The sequence below is a fragment of the Electrona antarctica genome, assembly GCF_951216825.1.
Source record: "Electrona antarctica genome assembly, chromosome: 7".
NCBI lineage: Eukaryota > Metazoa > Chordata > Actinopteri > Myctophiformes > Myctophidae > Electrona > Electrona antarctica.
In genome coordinates, this window is record NC_136812.1 from 32,475,635 (window position 1) to 32,496,472 (window position 20,838).

General features: G+C 42.1%; 1 protein-coding gene across 2 annotated transcripts in view; it reads right to left on the reverse strand.

The window, feature by feature from the left end:
• podn (podocan) overlaps positions 1 to 19,056 on the reverse strand; it is a 163,762-nt gene extending 144,706 nt beyond the window's left edge. The window contains exons 1-11 of one of the 2 annotated variants that reach the window (XM_079505962.1): positions 18,946 to 19,056; positions 16,686 to 16,984; positions 16,079 to 16,172; positions 15,591 to 15,655; positions 13,465 to 13,574; positions 13,005 to 13,161; positions 12,085 to 12,200; positions 10,468 to 10,681; positions 9,807 to 10,250; positions 8,860 to 9,008; positions 4,284 to 4,719 (exon numbers count right to left, since the gene is read on the reverse strand). In XM_079505962.1, the coding sequence (XP_079362088.1) occupies positions 4,584 to 4,719; positions 8,860 to 9,008; positions 9,807 to 10,250; positions 10,468 to 10,681; positions 12,085 to 12,200; positions 13,005 to 13,161; positions 13,465 to 13,574; positions 15,591 to 15,655; positions 16,079 to 16,172; positions 16,686 to 16,952 (1,752 nt within the window). In that variant the 5' untranslated portion in view covers positions 16,953 to 16,984; positions 18,946 to 19,056 and the 3' untranslated portion in view covers positions 4,284 to 4,583. The remainder of the gene's footprint in view (positions 1 to 4,283; positions 4,720 to 8,859; positions 9,009 to 9,806; positions 10,251 to 10,467; positions 10,682 to 12,084; positions 12,201 to 13,004; positions 13,162 to 13,464; positions 13,575 to 15,590; positions 15,656 to 16,078; positions 16,173 to 16,685; positions 16,985 to 18,945) is intronic. The other variant, XM_079505963.1, reaches the window with a different exon arrangement.
• Between the last annotated feature and the right edge of the window lie 1,782 nt (positions 19,057 to 20,838).

A 20,838-nucleotide genomic window follows, 5' to 3' on the forward strand; every position in this document is an offset into this window, starting at 1 on the left:
GATAAATAGCAATATTTGTATCTGATTTAAACTTGATGAAACAAAATCAATAGATTTAAAAATAAATTGTTCAACGAAATGTCTCGAATGAGTCAAGTATAAGTAAAAAAAATAGGAACCCAAAACAAAAGTAATCGAACCAAAAAATTGTACATCTATTTTCAGAAAATCAAGTAATCAATAAAGTCAGCGAATAAAAAGGCAATGCATTGCTCATAAACAGAAGGAAAAAAAAATCCTTACCCAACCTTCAAGTCAGGAGGCCACAGCAGGTTCCTTTGTCCAAAAGCTCTGAATTGATTTAGAGTTGAAACCGTCAGAAATGTCTGACCCATCTTCCTTTCTTCCCCTTTACAAAGTTCTGAGGTCAAACTACTCAGTGGTTTAATGAATCTGATTCTGGTTTAGTATTGGCCTTGAAAGAGTCTCTTTGACAAACTTAGCCTCTCCTTTTTGTGTAGCCCGGTGAAAACGAACAAAGGACTCAATGAAAGATAAAGAACCCTTAAATGTGTTGGATTGGAACAGTATTTGTATTGAAATCAGGGTGCATGGGTTAGGTTACAACATTTACTTTTCAATGAAAATAACAAAAGCATCAAATGGCATACAATATTCAGAACGAAAATCAACCAATAACGAAACCCCAACTAAATATATTCAATAAATGTTCAACTCAAAATCTTGGGCACAAATGGGGTTATTAATTCAATTCACCACTCCTTTGAAATAACGCAAAATTGGTCTTGGAGAGTTCAGTTCAAACAAAACAAACGGACACAGATCCTCCTGCTGCAGGGAGTGGTTAAGAAAGATCCTCACATCCTAAGTAAGTGTTTTTTATCCAAATGTTAAAGTGTTTGTATTTCTCCTGTTGTCAGTGACAGTGTCTGGGTTACCTGTGAGTGGTCCCACTAGGTCAACTCAAAAATAGGGAAACAATCCTCCTGCAGCAAATCACCTCCTCAGTTTACTTCTCCTCCCTGGATTTCAGCACAGTGGAGTTGGAAGAATCTCGGCAGGCCTTCTTATGCAGTGAGTGAATTTGTTTCTAAAACATGCTCCAACTCGAGCTACTTAACCAGATAGATTTTGAATTTATTTTTGGTCGAAAATGGCTCTTTCAACAACTTGGGTTGCCGACCCCTGCATTAAAATCTTGACATATTATTGCTTATATCAGCTTTAATGAGAATATTTTGTTGCTAAAACATTTACCTCCTTGTGACGAGTAACACGTTTTCTAAAACCTGGCCAACAACATCTGGTGACAAAGTAAAAGAAATGACCTGCGTCCACATAAATATAATATTGACAAATACAACCCAGCCAAAGTCTTTTTGAGAAGATAATTTTTTATGGCTACTCTTCAAACAAGCAAGAGATGGGGCACATGTAATGGGTGCATTATGACTAAAAGCGAAATAAGAAGAGGCCTGGAGGATTCATAGCCCACAACTAAAACATTTCTAAACTAGAAAAAGTGCCCTTCTGGGCACAGGTCTCCACCAGGAGGATAGGAGTGTGTGTGTGATGTTTGGCAAAATGTTTAGGAGCAATATAAACGTGTGTGTGTGTGTGTGTGTGTGTGTGTGTGTGTGTGTGTGTGTGTGTGTGTGTGTGACGCGGCTTGGCCTGTTGTAGCGCCACCATGAGGCTGATTTGAAAACTGTCAATTGGCATTTCTTCCAAAGCCTAGTGGGAATATGCATGCACAGTTTCACCACAATCGGACGCTGCGTTGAGTAGTTGTGGCGATTTGTACAAAATGGGTACAAAGCGGGCTACTCCTGAAAAGTTTAGAAGTCAATCGTAGCCAATGAGGGTGGATTATGAGAAATCAAACAAACCCGTCTTGATTACATGACTATGAAGAGCATGTGTACCGATTTGCGTGAAATTCGGATAAAATCTGAAGGAGTAATATTAGAAAATGTTTTTTACATATGTGGGCCTCCTGGTGGCGCTATAAAGAGCAGATGTGAAAAATTCCAGGCAAAGGTTTTTCCTTTGCCTCTAGGGAGTTGGCATACAAAGTTATCCACAGATCCGTGCAGTTAGAGATAAAAACACTTTTCCGCCAGTTATAGCGCCACCATGAGGCTGAGTTGAAAATGTTCATTTGGCATTTCTTCCTCGGCCTAGTGGGAATGTGCGTGCACAATTTCACGGAAATCACACGATGTGTTCATGATTTGCAGCATTTTGTTTGAAACTGAGCACTCCTGCGAACTTTGGAAGCCAATCTTAGCCAATCAGGATGGAGTCTGAAAAATCTGAAAGACCCGTTTCGTTGAATGGCTCTAGAGAGACTGTGTACCAATTTGCGTGATGTTTGGACAAAATCTGTAGGTGTACTGTCCAAAAACTTGTTTTGCACAAAGCGGCCTCCTGGTGGCGCTATAACAGGCTGTTCTGGAAATTTTGGGGCAGAGGTTCATCGTTGGCATCCAGGGAGTGTGAGTGCAAAATTTGACATCGACCGGGTTAACGGTGCCGGAGATTAGCTGTTCACAGACGGAAGGACGGACGGACACACACACACACACACGGACGGACGGACGGACGGAGTGCAAAACATACTCTCTCCCCATGCCTTCGGCCTGGTGGAGACAAAAAGCCTGACCATTCTGTGCTTACTTTAAGCTCACTTTGTCATCCTGTACAATATTGTACATCTTCATTTTCTTCATCCTTACAGATTATATAAATGTGTCATGATGCCTGCTGCTTTTTAGTTCTTGTTTTTTCTTCCACGTACAGCACATCAATATCCTGTGTGAAAACTAAAATGTACACAAATTTGCTTGAAATTGACGGACTACTGGAGGTGGTCAAGATAGTGCCGATTTATTCTTTTTATTTAGCCTGACATAAAAAATACAAATCAACCCTTATATCTAAATTACTGATCCATAAGCTCACAATGCGTTGTGCTGTTGTTTACTGTCAACCTGGTGTATGGTTGCTCACTGAGCACATCCACGCTACACTGTTTGATTTCCAAAGAAATGCAGTGTTCTTTTTTAAATAATTTATTGCTGTGTTTCATGGCATTTAAAGGTGACATTATAATAATACTGCATGTAAAAGTGACATTGCATTCAATATAGTGAATATAAAGCAAAAGCATTTTAGATGTTGTATAAAAATATTTGCAATCTTTATCTTATAAAACAGGACAGGACAGTGAGGCAGTAGCAGCATTGATTAAGGTCAAGGTTTGTGTATTCAGAAACATTCTATTAACAAATACATGGTATAAGAAAATGGCAATACAACACTGTCATGTGCAGTTCTCAAAATGAAAGGCAAATATATGTTACAGGACAATTCCAATATATCCGGAACACTCCCAACTCATTGCTACATTTTCAATTTGACACAGCTCTTAGGATCAGTGTTAATGTTAACAAGATTTCATGTAAAGTTTTGGGGCATTTTGTTCAGTCTTTAACCTACAGTGACAGTGTAGCCAGTAGCCACTTAGGACACTTCACAGAGCAGAGTACAGAAAGACACACCATATGATCAACACATGTCTTTACCTTTTTGTCTCTGTCAATTTTTTAATTCTCATTGATTGTTGTGTGGTCAGGGGGGGACTCCTTAATAATACATTATAGTCTAGTAGCCAAAAAGTGAACCCGAACATGTTGAGTACACCAACGTTTTATGTTAGAAATGTTTAGTATGGGTCTCCAGCATGTAGAAACTGCCGGATGCTAACTTGCATATGTTGAGCAATTTTCATAATTGGCATAATATGTGACCATACCATTAACAACCTATAGAAGGCAAAATATTCAAAATTTCATCATGCTTTATCTAGCATGTGATGTGTCAAACTAGGGGGTTTTCATGATGCTGAATCCATTCCAAGCATTAGTTTTGCAAAAAAACACTCATTGGGCTTAACACGGCCATGCCCACTGACATCATCAATTTGTGATGACGGCATTGGCCGCTTTTAGCCCAATGAGTGTTTTTTTGCAAAACTAATGCTTGGAATGGATTCAGCATCATGAAAACCCCCTAGTTTGACATGTCACATGCTAGATAAAGCATGATGAAATTTTGAATATTTTGCCTTTTATATGTTGTAATTGGTATGGTCACATATTATGCCAATTACGAAAATTGCTCAACATATGCAAGTTAGCATCCGGCAGTTTCTACATGCTGGGGACCCATACTAAACATTTCTAACATAAAACCTTGGTGTACTCAACATGTCCGGGTTCACAATGGGGCTCTATGGGCTGGCTACTAGACTATTATACATGATAACAAACACAAAAATACCAAAGGTCATATAGAAAGCTGTGCTTTGTAGACTAAACCCACCCCGCACAAAAAGAGACACCGAATTTCCGGTATCCTGCACCAGAAATAATATGTGAACCCGCCATTCCTTACAACAATGCACATGTTCATCCCCATTTGAACCACATGAACCCTAGCGTCCATATCCCGGCAGTTCAAAATAGGCAAACATTCTGAGAAAATAGGCAAACACTCTCTCTCTCTCTTGCCTTTCAACTATGCAGTCGTGTGAAAATTCCCTTTGAGCATTTGTTGATTCATGTGTCCTCCTCCTCCAATTCCTCGTGTTTTAAAGATAGGTCCTCACTGCCGGTGCCCACATCAATGACCTGGAGGTTGGGCAAATGGGCGAAAGAGCTCTCCTTTACAGAATCCACCGACAGTCGGTTAGAGCTGGAATAGAAAATATCACGTCTGTTAGTAAATGAAAAATCTTTGAAATGGAAAAGGGAGCCATTAGACATTCACACACCAAGGAAGACCGTGTGTGGTTTTCTAGGGCTTCAAAACAAGCCTCCACATCAACCTACAACTGGCTCTCAGTCACATTCAGTGTTAGTTTGGGCATTTTGTTGAGAGTGTAAATGTAACAAAATGGATCCTTACAGGTCCATTTGTTTACCTTTGTACTCTCTTTTTACAGGGAGTTTACTGTGTGTACCATCTTTCAAATCCACAAGCATAAGGCTGGAAAAGACAGCGGGTTGTTGGTGTGATACGATATGTTGAAATCTGATACGCGTGTGACTGTGTGTGTGGGTGGGTGGGGGGGTGTACAGTAGGACCCATCTGTTCATAGTCATCTCAGTGTAACACTGACATGATATAGTCATACAGTAGGTATTTGTTTGTTGCTTTTTCATCTCAGATGAAAGGCCAATAATGATTAAATCCTGCCACCACACGGCAGGCAGGCAGGCAGGCAGACACGCACGCACGCACGCACGCACGCACGCACGCACGCACATTCACAAATCCCCCTATCCCTTACTCCTACTGATGCAACCATTCCAGAAGCCATAAATTGGCTCAGGCCAAAGGCTTCCAGCTGTGGGGAGGGAGGGAGAGAGAGAGAGAGAGAGAGAGAGACATTTCCTAACTGATGCGTTAGCAGCTGCTCGGAGCAGAATGAAGTGCACAACAGCCTGGGTGGGGTCATGGCCCGTCAAAACAGGCCATGAAGCGGCTGCGATGGGGCCTTAATGATAAACCAAACAGAGCGTATAATGCCAAAAAGCCCTCGTCAGTGATCTCTCTAGGGTTTTATTCTGGAAGGTAGCAATTGAGTAACACGGTAGTGCTTCAGAGTTATGCTTAATTTATATTAAGTTGTGCACCAGTGCCAACAATAGCAAATCGACAAGCTCACACGGCGTCACCATTCACCACATTGTATAATATCATTATGCTTGTAGAGCTGCTATTTTTGCTGCACGACATTGGGGAGATATAGGTGTAAATAATCCTATAGCGTCAGTGCAGTGGGGAAATTGTTGGGGAAATTACTTAAGAGCAAATTAAGGGAAGTAGAGGGATTATATATCACATTACACGCAACATAGTGAGTGTTAAAGGGCTCTGGACACCTATGTAAATCTAATACACTCGTTACCTTTAATTTGTTTGGTGCTGTGTTGCTTACTAGTCTGCGAAGATGAGTTCAACAGTCCAAGACATTGAGGGAGACCGAAACCTAGCTAGTCCCTAGTCTAGGTGGGCTAGGTAAACAAAACCGGCTTTTAAAATAGTCAGAGTCATCATTTTGGACTCAACTGTATTTATTCATTTTTTATTTTAAATCCCTAGGTGTAAAATTACCCAACCACAGCTGAGCACTTTAATCCAAGCAATCAAAAGAAAATCACCAATTTCCTCCAAAGCATTCCTCTGCCCCACTTACATAATCATCTCCTCAGTTTGGATCAAAATCCAAATGGAAAAGAAACCTGAGAACTCAACTGACAGAGTCATCGACCAAAGACCTGAGATTCAGAACATTTGAGTATCAGTTTTGACAATCTATCTCTTATGTCACCCAGCTGACATCTAACCCCAAAACATTGATGGAGGATCTTGAATAGAAGAAGAGGGGAGCGCTCGTTGGCGAGGTTAGATAATATCATAAAAGAATAGGGTATTTTTATTTGGTTTAAGGCATGGCAAAGAACATTACAAAAAGGATCAACGTGTTTTGGCACTCAGCCTTCGTCAGGGACCCTGAAGAATGTTCTTTGCCATGCCTTAAACCCAATAAAAAAAGGCTTTGGAACAGAGTGCCTCGGATCCTCTTCTTTTATTGATGGAGGATGAATGGAACAACAAAACTAAATAGCATTTTATTTGGAAACGGTCTAGGGGAGCCAAGGACAGGCAGCATGTGTAATGATGATAGGAAAGTGAACAAGATGATCTACTCTCAAACCTAGAAGAAAAAAGTACTGCCGAAGCAGACAACCCACAACATTCCAGGTTAGAGAAAAAATCCTTCTATGTGCAAGGCTCAATGTAGCCACTTTCGGGACCCTCGGTTACCTTTTCTGAATTTTGGACGGCAGTACCCTAGGGTCCCTCATCGGTTATTCCACTCTCCATAGGACGCAGATTTACCTACTCTCTGTTCACGGAGACCTGCTCGGTCACTTGAGTGTTGGTGAGATGTTTCAAAGATGCATACAACAGCTTTAGGAGACCTCAGAAACGTGTGCGAAAAGGCGCTAATCGGAGTTGCCGTATTTTTAATATATTTTTTTAATTTTGCTTCTCCTCTCTCTTCCTTGACTTTCTTGTTGACTTCCCATTGTCTCCCGCACCGAGACTGGCTAGCTGCATGTCCTAGTTACTGCCTCTGATTGGCCGACCGCATACATGGCATGCAGGATGTTTATTATAATGCTGTTGTGTCCTGGGAGGCGGGACATGGGAAGTGAGGAAGAGAGAATTTCAGAGAAGCCAAAACTTTAAAACTTTTCGCACACGTTTCTGCGGTCTCCTAAAGCTGTTGTATGCATCTTTGAAAGGGGCTAGGCTCGATGTGTAATGGATATTCTAGAATGCCAAATATATGCATTATTGTGTATTTCTCTGCCTTCCATTCAGTATCTTTGCTCACCAATGTGCTCACTCTAATTCACCATGATAGACAGAAGAAAATGCCAGCACTCAATCAAATTATGTCCTGTGAAAAGGACATATTGAGTGCTGGCATTTTCTTCTTTCTATCTACTCTCAAACTTAAACTTCAATTCAAGTGGATGCGAAAATATTTTCTCAGTGGGGCTCTGTATAGGTGTCAGGAGAAGGTAGTGAATGCCAACTGTTGAAAGACCTGACGCACATAATAACCCCATGCAGGTTCCATCAATGATGGTGTGTGTGTGGTAAATGGTAAAATGGTAAATGGTGCATTTATATAGCGCCTTTATCCATTGAGCATTACATTCACCCATTCATACACCGATTGCGGCGGAAGCCATGCAAGGTACCAACCCGCACATCAGGAGCAATTTGGGGTTCAGTGTCTTGCCCAAGGACACTTCGACATGTAGACAGGAGGAGCCGGGATTCGAACCGCCGACCCATGGATCATTGGACGACCTGCTCTACCTCCTGAGCCACAGTGTGTGTGTGTGTGTGTGTGTGTGTGTGTGTGTGTGTGTGTGTGTGTGTGTGTGTGTGTGTGTGTGTGTGTGTGTGTGTGTGTGTGTGTGTGTGTGTGTGTGTGTGTGTGTGTGTGTGTGTGTGCGTGCGTGCGTGCGTGCGTGCGTGCGTGTTATTTTCCCTTTCAAATAGGAGGAAGCTCTGGCTTTTGCACACATCACACGTTCACATGCCTTGTTTCATATCAGTGGTTCCCAAAGTGGGGTCCGGGGACATGATAGTTTGGAACCAAATGAACCCTTATGGGTCTGTAACTCTGCCTAACGGGTCCATTTGGTTCCATTTGTACACTCTCAGAGTTAAATTAACATTGATTTTACAATAGAAATTGGGGGTCCCAGAGATAGAAATGCCATTACATGGGGGTCAGTAGACTAATATGCATGTCAAACTGGGGGTCCTTGAAATTAAACCGGTTGAGAATCACTGTAGAGCCGTAAAAATCTTCTCTTATGGGGGTCCCTGGCATATCTTTTCAAATGGGGGTCCGTGGGCTAATTAGTGTCAATTCGGGGGTCCTTGACATGAAAAGGTTTGGGAATCACTGGTGTACAGTATTATGTCTGTGAGATGACCTCATGTTAACCACAAGACTAATTTAGTAATTTAGTTTTAGAGCAGTGGTTCTCAAACATTTTCATGTCAAGGACCGCCAAAGCCACTTTCAAAAACATTCCAGATGTTTGACATTTATTTCAAGATTTGGTGATAGCGATCTACAAGCTTGTACATTGGCTATTTTCAATTCTATTGTTTATAGGGTTGAATTAAACAACAAGTTCAACTAAGCAACTACACTTTAGAAACAAGCGACTTTACCGCAAGTACATATATAATATTAAGCAGACGTGGCAACACTGCCCTGTACATCCTTACCGAAGGAAGATGCCTTTGATGTTAGGAGTGCCTTCAAAAGCTGAGGCGGGCACCGTAGTGATGCGGTTGCGCTGCAGGTAGAGGTATTCCAGGGATTCAGGCAGGTCCGATGGGATATGTGACAGCTGATTGCCAGACATGTCCAGTGTCTGAATAAAACACAAATCGCCCGTTCCATAAATAGATCACATATAGCCTAATAAGCCTATGATATGGATCGCCGATATCGGTTAGAAACCTTGTACGTACAAAAGCTAATACTTTTCAGGAAATGGGGGAGACAAAATAACTTGTGTTCCAATGGATGCAATATGCAATATTCCAAAAGGCAAAAAAATAATAATCTAAAAGCTCAGATGCGTTAACTTGTAACTTGTACTATTTTTTATTTATGTATTGGCTGCATTTGTGTGACACTGTAGTTATGACAAAGTAGGGCATTAAATCACACCCCAAAAAACGAAGAAAAAAAAATGTTTTTTTTGTTGAGGGGTTGATGGGGTTAGCATGATCTTTATGTATGTTGATATTCTACCAAACAATCCTAGAGAGCATCATTACACTGTATGGAATTACAGCATGGTTTGGCAACCAAAAACAGGCTTGCTAGTATGCACTAAACAACAGCTAAGAAAGTAATAGGGGAAAAAGACTTTCATCATCTTGTCTTCTTGGAATATGAACGTCTCCAATTAGGAAGAGTACTCTGGATGCCAAAATGTAAATCAAACAGCTTGAAGGAATCGATAATTTGTTCCAAGTTATATCCATCAAGCCACTGATAATAGAGCATTGTGCACTAAAAAGCACTTAGCACTTTTGCATTAATTTTTTCACCGTTTTTAAGACGTTATATTGTCAATGTTGTGTGGATGTGTCTGGGGATTATGCCCAAATATAGACATCTCCAACACCAGCCTCTAAATATGGACATGGCCTCCACTCACTTTCAGCGCGTTGAGTTCCAGCCAGGCTCCCTGGTAGACGGAGTTGACCTTCAGCTGGTTGTTGCTCAGGTTGATCTCACGCAGCTTCAGCATGCCCATCAGCGCCCCGTCCGGTATGGAGATCAGCTTGTTGTCTTTGATCTTCAGCTCCTGCAGACTACGGGGCAGGCCCAGGGGCAGCGAGTGGAGCATGTTGCCCGAGAGGTCCAGAGTCTCCAGCACGCGCAGCTTCCTGAAAGCCTCACGGTGCACCTTGGGGCTGGTCAGCCGGTTGTAGCTGAGGTTTAGCTCCGTCAGAGTGTAAAGCATGACCAGGTCGTTGCGGCCGAGCTCATTGATGGCGTTGTGCAGTATCATAAGGGTCTTGGCGCGGCGCGGCAGGCCCCTCGGGACGCGCTCCAGCTGGTTGTTGTACATGTGGAGCGTGTGCAGCTTCTTCAAGCCCTGGAGGTATTATTGTATGGCAAATTATTCATGAGGGACAGTGTAGGCCTACTGTACGGTATGTGTGACATTTATGGAATGGATACAAAATAGATAAAAGTCAGGCAAAGCAATAGCACAATGTGTAGCAGAGAGACCCCTACTTTTTGCTCATATCCCAAGAGATTCTACCGAGAATCTGCAGTACAATCTAAAGCTGCAGTGCTGTAATCAGTACCTGGAAGGCAGTGGGGTGGATGGAGCGCGAGCGGAGCTTGTTGTTATGTAAAAGCAAATACTCCAGGTTTTTGCATGAGGTGAGCGCATCTCCAGGGATGCTGCGGATGGAGTTCTTCTCGAGGTGCAGCAGCACCAGGCTGCGGGGCAGACCCATGGGGACCACACTCAGGTTGTTGTTTGACAGGTCCAGACACTCCAAGCTGCTCAATTGGCTAGATGAGGAGAGAGGCAAGATGCTCATGTTATTCTCTCCACCACTGTTCTCTTTTTATTAATTCATTTTATTTTGTATATCATTTTTTTGCCATTTTTATTAGGAAGATAACCCGGACTGGATTCGTGGATCCAGATCCAGATCTTCAAATAGTAAAATCAACAGGAAGTTAACATCTATATTCAGCGTGCAATGTAAGTCAACCCAAACCTCTACCAAAGTGGTCTTGCACTTTTAACCCCATAAATAATATACAACTATAAAACACAATTATACCAAAAATCAACTATCAATCAAAAGGCGGTGCGTTAATATGGGCTTCACTTTCTCCACACAACTGATTCAAATCACCATGTAATTTAGGGGTAGGCATCCTTTGGCACCGGTGCCAACATTGCAGAGGCTTTTGTGCTGGTTCTGTACAACAGTGTATCCGACGGACTCGACACCGAGCACTGCACTCCCTGTGGTGGAGTGTCAAATGTGAAGTCGGTGGGCTGAACGGTTCTCGAGTTACGTGGATTACAGACGTACGTACAGAGACTTGCTGCATTTATAGATAGATAGATGTGATATATTTGTGGACAATCAAAATATGTTAGAATTTTGTATGTGGTGTCATTAACTCATAGACCTCATAGATGGCGCTAGCGATAGTTCAGCTCCCGCCACCGTCCACTTCCATTCTATTTCGTAGAAGAAGACCCCCTCCTCGTCTCCCAAAAACAGCAATGGCGGAGGTGGTCACGCTTTAGAGGCATTTATATTTTAGACGTGTCACCAGGAGTTGCTATTGAACCGCCCACTAAACACAGTCGCTTTGTTCATCCACCGCGATCTGAGCAAGAATACTCATAAAACGGACTAGAAATGCCTCAGCCACCACTTTTCTGTTTATTCATGCATTGAGCCTGAAGGGAAGGCCAATCGAACACGGAGCTGCCGATCGACCGAGAGCCTAATTTGCGGTAAACAAACAAACATTACATGTTAATCATTAAATAGAATGATAAATAACGTTAATGGCGTATTTGGCGATGTGGGAGGAGTTAATTAATGTTGACACGGCACACTGACTATCTAGAAAATAAAAACATGGCACTTCATTTCAAAAAGGTTGCAGACCCTAGTAGAGTGGGAAGTAGTGGGTATCATTTATTTTTTTCTTTTATTTACCCAGGGTAGTTGGGAAAATAAGTGCTTATTTTCAGCAACGCCCTGCTCATAAAAACACAGACAGACACACACATTAAAACCTGGGAGCTGACCAGTACAACCACAGATTTATACTGTTGGCCACTAGGGGTTCAGTGCCTTGCTCAAAGGGCACTTCAGCGGTGTTAAAGTAGTAGAATAGTGTTGGTAAAAGTATGGTTAGGTGTTGGATATCAGTGTCCCCACCTGAAGGTCTCATTGTCCATCCCCTCATTGCTCAGTAGGTTGTTCTGTAAGTACAGTTCTCTGAGGTTTGACAAGCCATCAAAAGCCCCCTGCGGGATCTTCTCAAGCTTGTTGCTCTGAAATTTGATTGACATGAGCATAAATTAGGGCTGTCACGATCATGAAATTGATTGTCATACAAATAATAGCGATTAAGAATTTCATTGTGTTTTTCCATTGGCTTTGTATGCAAAAAGTGGGCAGCTATGACAAATTACTTAAATATACAAAGAAATTACTGACCGGTACCAATAATAAAAATAAATGATCTACTACGCCCAAAATAGCTTTGCGATAATTTTCAACATGGAAACGATTAATAATTATGATAATTATGCAAAATAATCATCTTAATCGAGTGGATTATCTCAAATAAATGTGATTAGCCTAGGTGATTGTGTTAATTGGGAAAGGCGTAACAGAAGGGCCGGTTCTATGGGGGGGGCAGGGGTGGGCTATGCCCACCCAAACGTGCGTCCTGCCCACCCAATGTGGGTTTGACACCCCACCCACGCCGGCGGAGTCGCCCCCCCCCCCCCCCCCCCCCCCCCCCCCCCCCCCCCCCTTACAATTCTGTCTGCCCACCTGAGTGGGGCTGGCTAAATCCGGCCCTAATAATAATAATTACATGTCATAATCAGCATCTTGTTCTGAGCTACCAGAGCTGTCATACAGCGAGTTATGCCAAATATGTACTCTACCGTATGACGGTGTCCCACAGCAAAAATAGCTAATCTACAAGCCTGTAGCTTGGCTATTTTTGGCGCACCGTCACATGATGAATCAGGTGCACTGCTAGCCCAAAGAAACTTGCTGTAATAATAATAATAGCACTGCAGCACAGCACGACTGCACACAATCAATTACTGTGATGTTGGCACCTTCAAGTGAAGGCGGTGGAGGGTGGAGGGCAGGTTTCTGGGAACAAGACGTAGGAAGTTACTGGACATGATTAGGATCTCCAGGCTGTTGGAGCCATTGAACATGTGGTCTGGAAGCCCTGTGTCTGTCAACTTGTTGTTATGGAGATATACGGACCTGGAGTGGACAAGAGTTATGAGATTGAGCCAAGTGAAGACTCACACAACAAGCAAAACTTCTGGTACACATACGTAACTACGGATGCACGCACAGTCACACACACTCGCGCACTCTCTCTCTCTCTCTCTCTCTCACACACCACACACACACACACACACACACACACACACACACACACACACACACACACACACACACACACACACACACACACACACACACACACACACACACACACACACACACACACACACACACACACACACACACACACACACACACACACACACACACACTTACTTCAGCTGTGGTTTCTGGCCAAATGTATATGGGTAGATCTTGGTAAGATGATTAGCAGCAAAATCAGCACTGACCAGAGAGGGGGGCAGGTGTCTGGGTGCTAAAGTGAGCTGCAAGCAGAACAGAAACCTCACAAATGAACTTTTCTTCTCTTTATGGCTACACCGCTGTATAATTGTTCTGCCGTTTCACTGGCAGGGATAGCAATCCAGAATCAGTGGATGGTTTATTTTGATATGATCCATCCAGCATCTCTACAGCAGTTTCCAATTTTTTGGTCACAGACCCATTTCTACGGGTTGTTAAGTAAACATTTATTTTCTTCTTTTTTACGTTTCCTACAATTACAAAATGTATATTCTTTCAAAAGTTGTATTATTTATATACTAACTAACATTAAAATGATCAGACCTTGGCTGTTTTCACTAAATTGGGTTTTAAAGGTACCGTACATTAATAATGTATTTCTGTAAGATTGGGTCACAGAGGAATTTCTCATTTGGGTCTTGAGCTAAAAAGTTTGGGAAACAGTACTGGTCTAGTGGAAAAATGAAAACAGCAGCGATACAAATACTCTAGTTTAATTTCGTAAACGCTTGCACTACTTTTGCCAAATGTGTGTTACTCAGCAGGACATATGGCCGGCATACTACAGCGTTAACATGGTAAATGTCCGTCATACTACAGCGTTAACATGGTAAATGTCCGTCATACTACAGCGTTAACATGGTAAATGTCCGTCATACTACAGCGTTAACATGGTAAATGTCCGTCATACTACAGCGTTAACATGGTAAATGTCCGTCATACTACAGCGTTAACATGGTAAATGTCCGTCATACTACAGCGTTAACATGGTAAATGTCCGTCATACTACAGCGTTAACATGGTAAATGTTTGTACTCTCAGAATTAAATTAACACTCCGCATTTGACTGTGTACAGTATGTGTTCTGAAAGTAGGGTTTTGCCAAGCTCATTCCAGTCACATCTACCTAAATGTATTGTGACATTTTTACTAAATGGCACAGAGTATACAGTAGCAGAAACTAGCGAGATTACATTTTAGTGTACATACACTAGAGCTCTGTCCTTTATAATGTGGTCCATGGATTAAAGCAAATATGGGTGACTTTGTGGCTTAGCAAGCACTTAAGCACATGAACCCTAGCATCCCTATTCGGGGCATGTCAAAATAGGTGAACATTCCACTAAAATAGCAGATCTACAAGCTCACAAAGCATCAGTGTGATGCTTCGTGAGCTTGTAGATTGGCTATTTTTGGTGAAGAGATTGGACAATGGACATAGAAGGAAAATCACACCCGTGTGAAGTGAGGGGCGCTCTTATCATCGTACATCATCATTTGCTCAGACACATATGACGTAAATTCTCCATTCATTGTCAATGACATTTAATGTTTTGTTAGGACAACAATCTACACTATAGCTGAATATAGGAGGCGCTATAGGAGAGAAGGATGAGGCTGGCAGGGCACTGGGTCAGGCACCCAGAACTTGAGGCAAGTAAATTGACCCTATGGGAGCCAACCCAGGGAAAAGCCAGGAGGGGCAAGAAGCGTACCACCTATATAGACGTGCTGCAGCGCGACAGCTTGGCTGACAACACTGCAGAGCTCAAGAACCTGATGTTGGATAGAAAATTGTGGAGCGATCCAGGAATCCCGAGTTGGTGTTGGCTAGACCTCACTCTCACAGCAACTAACTATAGGAGGGGCTAGTGCCGCTCAAAAAAAGGAGTGAGGCCAAGTAGCCTGCAGACCCCAGCAGGACCCCAGTCAACAAAGTATATAGGGCTCCAAAATCCCTTGCTTACCAAATATTTCCATCTATTTCTGTCTCTCCCCTCTCTGTCTGTCTCTCCCCTCTCTTTCTGTCTGTCTGTCTGTCTGTCTGTCTGTAGACGGGATATTATTGAGTTGACCGTTACTCGCCCTACTCAGCCTACTAAGAACACAACAGAATAGTATATAATACTTTTTCACGTTTCCAAAACCACTAGCATTTCAACAGTGCCTGGAATCACACACATGATCTTTGTTGGGTTCCAAGTTAGCAGTGAGAAAAAAAACAAGTTGAACAGTTGAAGGCTTTGTGTGTGACTCACCTTATTATTTGCCAAGTATAAATAAGTCAGATGCTCCATCACTTCAAAAGCTTCATCTTCCAGGGCTTGAAAGGAGACATAAGGCAAGTTTATCAAGCACTAAAGGTCTACATAAGTATCCTTGTCACCAAAAATAGAACCATTTTGTTCATTTCTAGATCAAAGTGAGCAGCACAACAGTTATTTTTATCATTATATCACAAGCATATGGTTCAGACGCGATACAGATGTTTTTGACAGGTCAAAGCTATGGCAAAATGTCTGTACAGTTGGGGTTTCTGAAGTGATACAGGATCAGACAAATGTGGTGGAACAGATTTTTGACAGCATTGATGGTCAGTTGCAAATTATATCACACATAAAACCAAGGGGAAATTTATACTTTGTCTCCATTGCTTGCTTGCTGGGGGGGGAAAACAGTTAATCACGGCGAGCGACGCAGTCATGCACCAAAGTATAAATTATGATTTTTGTGTCTGGGGGTTTACCTTGTGATGTGAGCCAGTTGTTCTGAAGGTTGAGAGTTTCCAGCAGGTGGAGGCTGGAAAGGTCCTCCACCGTGATCTCCTCGATTTGGTTGTTCTGCCACCAGGAGACAAATATACTGTCACATGGTGTGTGTGTGTGTGTGTGTGTGTGTGTGTGTGTGTGTGTGTGTGTGTGTGTGTGTGTGTGTGTGTGTGTGTGCGTGTCTGACTCTCAGACTGAAGCATGATTAATACTTAATACTTAATTAATCTACTTTAGATGTAGATCAGCTAGATGTATGCATGCGCAATGAAGTATAAATCAAGCATTAGTGTGATGTATATGAGTTTGAGTAAATGGTGCTTTCATATAGCGCCTTCATTCAAAGTGCTTTACAATGTGCACTACATTCACCAGCAGCAAATCAAACAATGAAAGGCTCCAGCTCATCGGGAGCAGTTAGGAAGTTAGTGTCTTGTTCAAGTACACATCGACAACGGGAACCTTCCGATTCCAAAGTGGCCGCCCCGGTGAGTGAGTGAGGGAGTGAGTGAGTGAGTGAGTGAGTGAGTGAGTGAGTGAGTGAGTGAGTGAGTGAGCGGGTGAATGAGTGAGTGAGGTGGAGACCTGCAGGGATAGTTGAAGTGTGTTCTTAGACAGCTCAGTGGGGAACTGTTTGAGGTCGACTCCAGCACAGTCCACCGCCCCCTCTCTCGTACAGCTGCACTCTGGAGGACACATGTCTTTCGGCGCTGCTTTAGGTACAACTGTCGCCTCCATCAGGTCTTCCTCCTCCTCTTCCTCTGGCTCGAATGGGGCCTGGCAGCGCGCCAACGTCCAGGCCAAGAGCAGCACACTCAGGGTGTGCAGGATGGAATGCCTGGGAAAGGCCATGACCAGTGTTCAGCTTTCCTGTTGCAAAGGCGCTGACACCAGGAACATGGAGTTAATGGGAATAAATGTACATGAAAGTAAAATGCAGCTGTAGTCAAGATTTGATTAGTTTAGCAGAATAACACAATAATCACTGAGAATCAGTTGAGGTCAATTCCATTATATTTTAAATTTGAACAAATGTAAGAGAATTGAACACCAGCCGTCTGGGCCCAGTAATCATCCCTCCCTGCTGCACCAGCATTGATGAGAATATTCCAAACAGGCAGTCAGGCACTCAGACATTACACCATAACAACCAGCAGAGGTGAACAAACAACACAGACACGCACGTGTACACACACACGCACGGCACGCACGCACGCACGCACGCACGCACACGCTCCCGCAGGTTAATCCGAATACTGATGTATCATTGATTTCAGCTGTTACAATTCCAAACATGCAAACATGACCCCTTTAATTACTTCAGTCGATATTAGTAGCTTAATGACTACCGGTAGTATTAAAATTGTATTGTATTGTCATAAAGTTTACATAAATATAACTAAATGCATTTGAAATTATATAAACATTTTACTTTTCAGGATTCCAATTCAAAAATAGCAAAAAAGAATTTGCATTCGCATTGCGATTCGTTTTGAGCTTGTAGACTGGCTATTTTTGCTAATTTTGAATGACATAGTAGAATGACGAAGTAGGATTATAATTTACGAAAAAGGTTAAAATATGGAGGTAAGAGATTTCTGCCCTACAGCAATGGAATGTGCCCCTCTGGAGTGAGTGTGGAAATATAGTGGCCCTCTCCATCACCAAAGTTGCCCATCCCTGTAGCCAGTAATCCTCCTCCATATTCCTGGTGATACCCAGGCACAAAAAAGGCACACGAAAAACATTCTGAAGATACAAACTCACACACAAGAACACGCGTGTGCATGCACACAGATGCACATGTACACACATGGATGCACACAGTCCTGCGTGCGTGTGTTGTGCCCATGCGTGAACACACATGCAGGACATGCATGTGCACATACAATCTAATCAAGTACAACAGAATGATTGCATTGTGCACATACATACAAGAGCCTATGCAATCTTCCAATACACCTGACACCTCATATGCACTCATCACCGAGTACATGACACAGTAAGACACCTGCCACCACCTCTGAACCCCAAATTGCTCCCGATGTGCAGGTTGGTGGCTTGCATGGTTTCCTCCACTATATGAATGCGTGTGTGAATGGCTGAATGTAATGCACAATCCATGTAAAAGTGCTTTTTGGATAAAAAGCACTATATAAATGCACCATTTATATATAAATGCACCATTTAACCTAGGTGCAAAATGAGTTAATGAAGCAACGCACACACTTACAATGAACCGAGTACATGACACAGTAAGACACCTGCCACCACCTCTGAACCCCAAATTGCTCCCGATGTGCAGGTTGGTGGCTTGCATGGTTTCCTCCACTTTATGAATGTGTGTGTGAATGGGTGAATGTAATGCACAATCCATGTAAAAGTGCTTTTTGGATAAAAAGCACTATATAAATGCACCATTTATATATAAATGCACCATTTAACCTAGGTGCAAAATGAGTTAATGAAGCAACGCACACACTTACAATGATCAATATAGGTCATCCCCTCTGTTTATCATTTCATCTCTCACTAAAGTGAACAGTAAAGTAACACTAAAGATATTGACAGCGTATGGGGCTTGCAACTACATAACCATACAGTACCAACTATAATCACAGTTGTGATTATTATTTATTTTTCTGCTGCACTTACCTATAGTGAAGTAATTATACCTATAATTGTTTGACCCAATAGTATAAAAGCACCATGCCTGGGTGAAGAATGCCACTGAAAAGCTCAATCCAGCATTATCTAACATAATAATGCATCATACAGATTTTTCTCTCCTCCTTTTACAGAGCCCCATCAGTAAACTCCCACAATTAAGGATAGGGAACTTTACCAGTTCCAAGTGTGTTTGCAGAAATCCTCTTAAGTTTGACGTCCAGTCTAAGCGCAGGCTGTCCCATAGCAAGAGAGGAGTCGCAGCCACTCCAGATACCCTCCAGATGTGAGAGGGAGTGAGTGAGAGAGAGAACATTAACAGAAACTAGGGACGAGGGGTGGGGGGGTAGGAGGAAGGGAGTAAGTGAGAGAGAGGGAAAGCTCTGAACTGAACCCGAGCCAAAAGCACCAAATTCTTTTTTCCTCGTATATTTTCCCCCGGTGTTCGTGTATTTTTCCGTAGTGTGACAGGTCTTTCCACTTCCAGTACGGGGATGCAATAATCTCATATTGTGATTAGTTCTTTGTAGATTCTTTTCTTCTATTTTCTTTGAACGTGGCAAATTTTCCTCTAGGATCAGCAAAAAAAAACTCCAATCCCTTATAATTCAATTGAGCTTATATTTATTCAACTGGGATCAGCACACTTGGATGCACAAAAGAATCGATATATCATCTCAAACAGACATGCTGGATCATGCGACTGGGGGGTGTTCTTTGAACCGTACCGATCAGCTCTGATTCCTGGAAGGGCCAAAAGAGAGATTTATATTCTCTTTTCTCCATGTCAATGCAATGTGAAGCTCAGATTATTGCAGTGATTTAATTGTGATTAATCAAATTGTATCATCCCCAGGTCCCACCCACGCTTCTGTTTGTTAACACAGGCGTAGTTTGGGATAGAGGTCATTTGATGACAGCACCAGATGAAATTGCATAAATATTGCAAAGAAGTGAAGACGTGGAAGGAGGTGCAGGCCAAGAAGGGGCGACAGGATGTGATCTAATGTCTCACATGTGTCTGAATTAGCTTTCTCAACAAGCCTACCTCCCATAAGGCACAATGTTTGCACATCTGTTATTAAAGTGTGCTAGAGTGCAGAAAGACCGTTCATACATTATTACTAGTATGTTCACTTACAGTTTGAGGTAAACAACAAAATAATAAAAAGCTTCAATGAAACAATATCAATATATACAATAGAATCCTCACTCATTGTACAGAGCACCTGCATGTGGCTCATGATTGTGACCGAGTCTGACTCACTGATCACATTTCAACTGAGCCAGATCGGACTGTGGATGCTTTGCTTTTCATATCGCCCCGTGCTGGTGAGAATTGATTTTTGTCACCGGTGGAGATATGATTTATCACTGCTTCTGGTCAGACTGAATCAAATACATAACCCCCCCCCCTTACTCTTTCAAACCAACCAGATATACTCAGATATACTACAAATATCAGTCTAGATACTAGATAGTCAGAGACATCATTTTACACACTTCAAACCTTTTTAAATCCATGTAAGTTTATTTTTAGATGTTCATAAGCACATGGAAATTCAAATGTCAATCTCTGAGAAATAATATCTACTGTTATGGTCTTTATTTTTAGATGTTCATAAGCACATGGAAATTCAAATGTCAATCTCTGAGAAATAATTATCTACTGTTATGGTCTAAAGTCCAAAGGGCTTGAAGTCATATATAAACTCATATATCAGCTATTTTTGTTTGCCAGTTTATATTATAATTCTTTCAAATTTCTCTGAGATGGTAAATGCTAGAGATGTTTCACGAATGACAAATATGTGCAAAATCAGATGTGGCAAAAACTTGACTTGGCCACTCAGCCAGTGGTGGTGCTATAATTAAATTTTCAATATAATTTTCAATCTTTGCGATGCCATACCTCCTTAAACTTGATACACAATCCAGGCAAATTATGCACAAGAGCTTTGCCAATTGGACCACCAAGCTCTGCCTGGAAATTGTTCTGCCATTTTGCTAAACATAATGTTTAACAACTCCTTCAAAATTGTATTGGCCAAGCTCTGTCAAAAGATTTTTG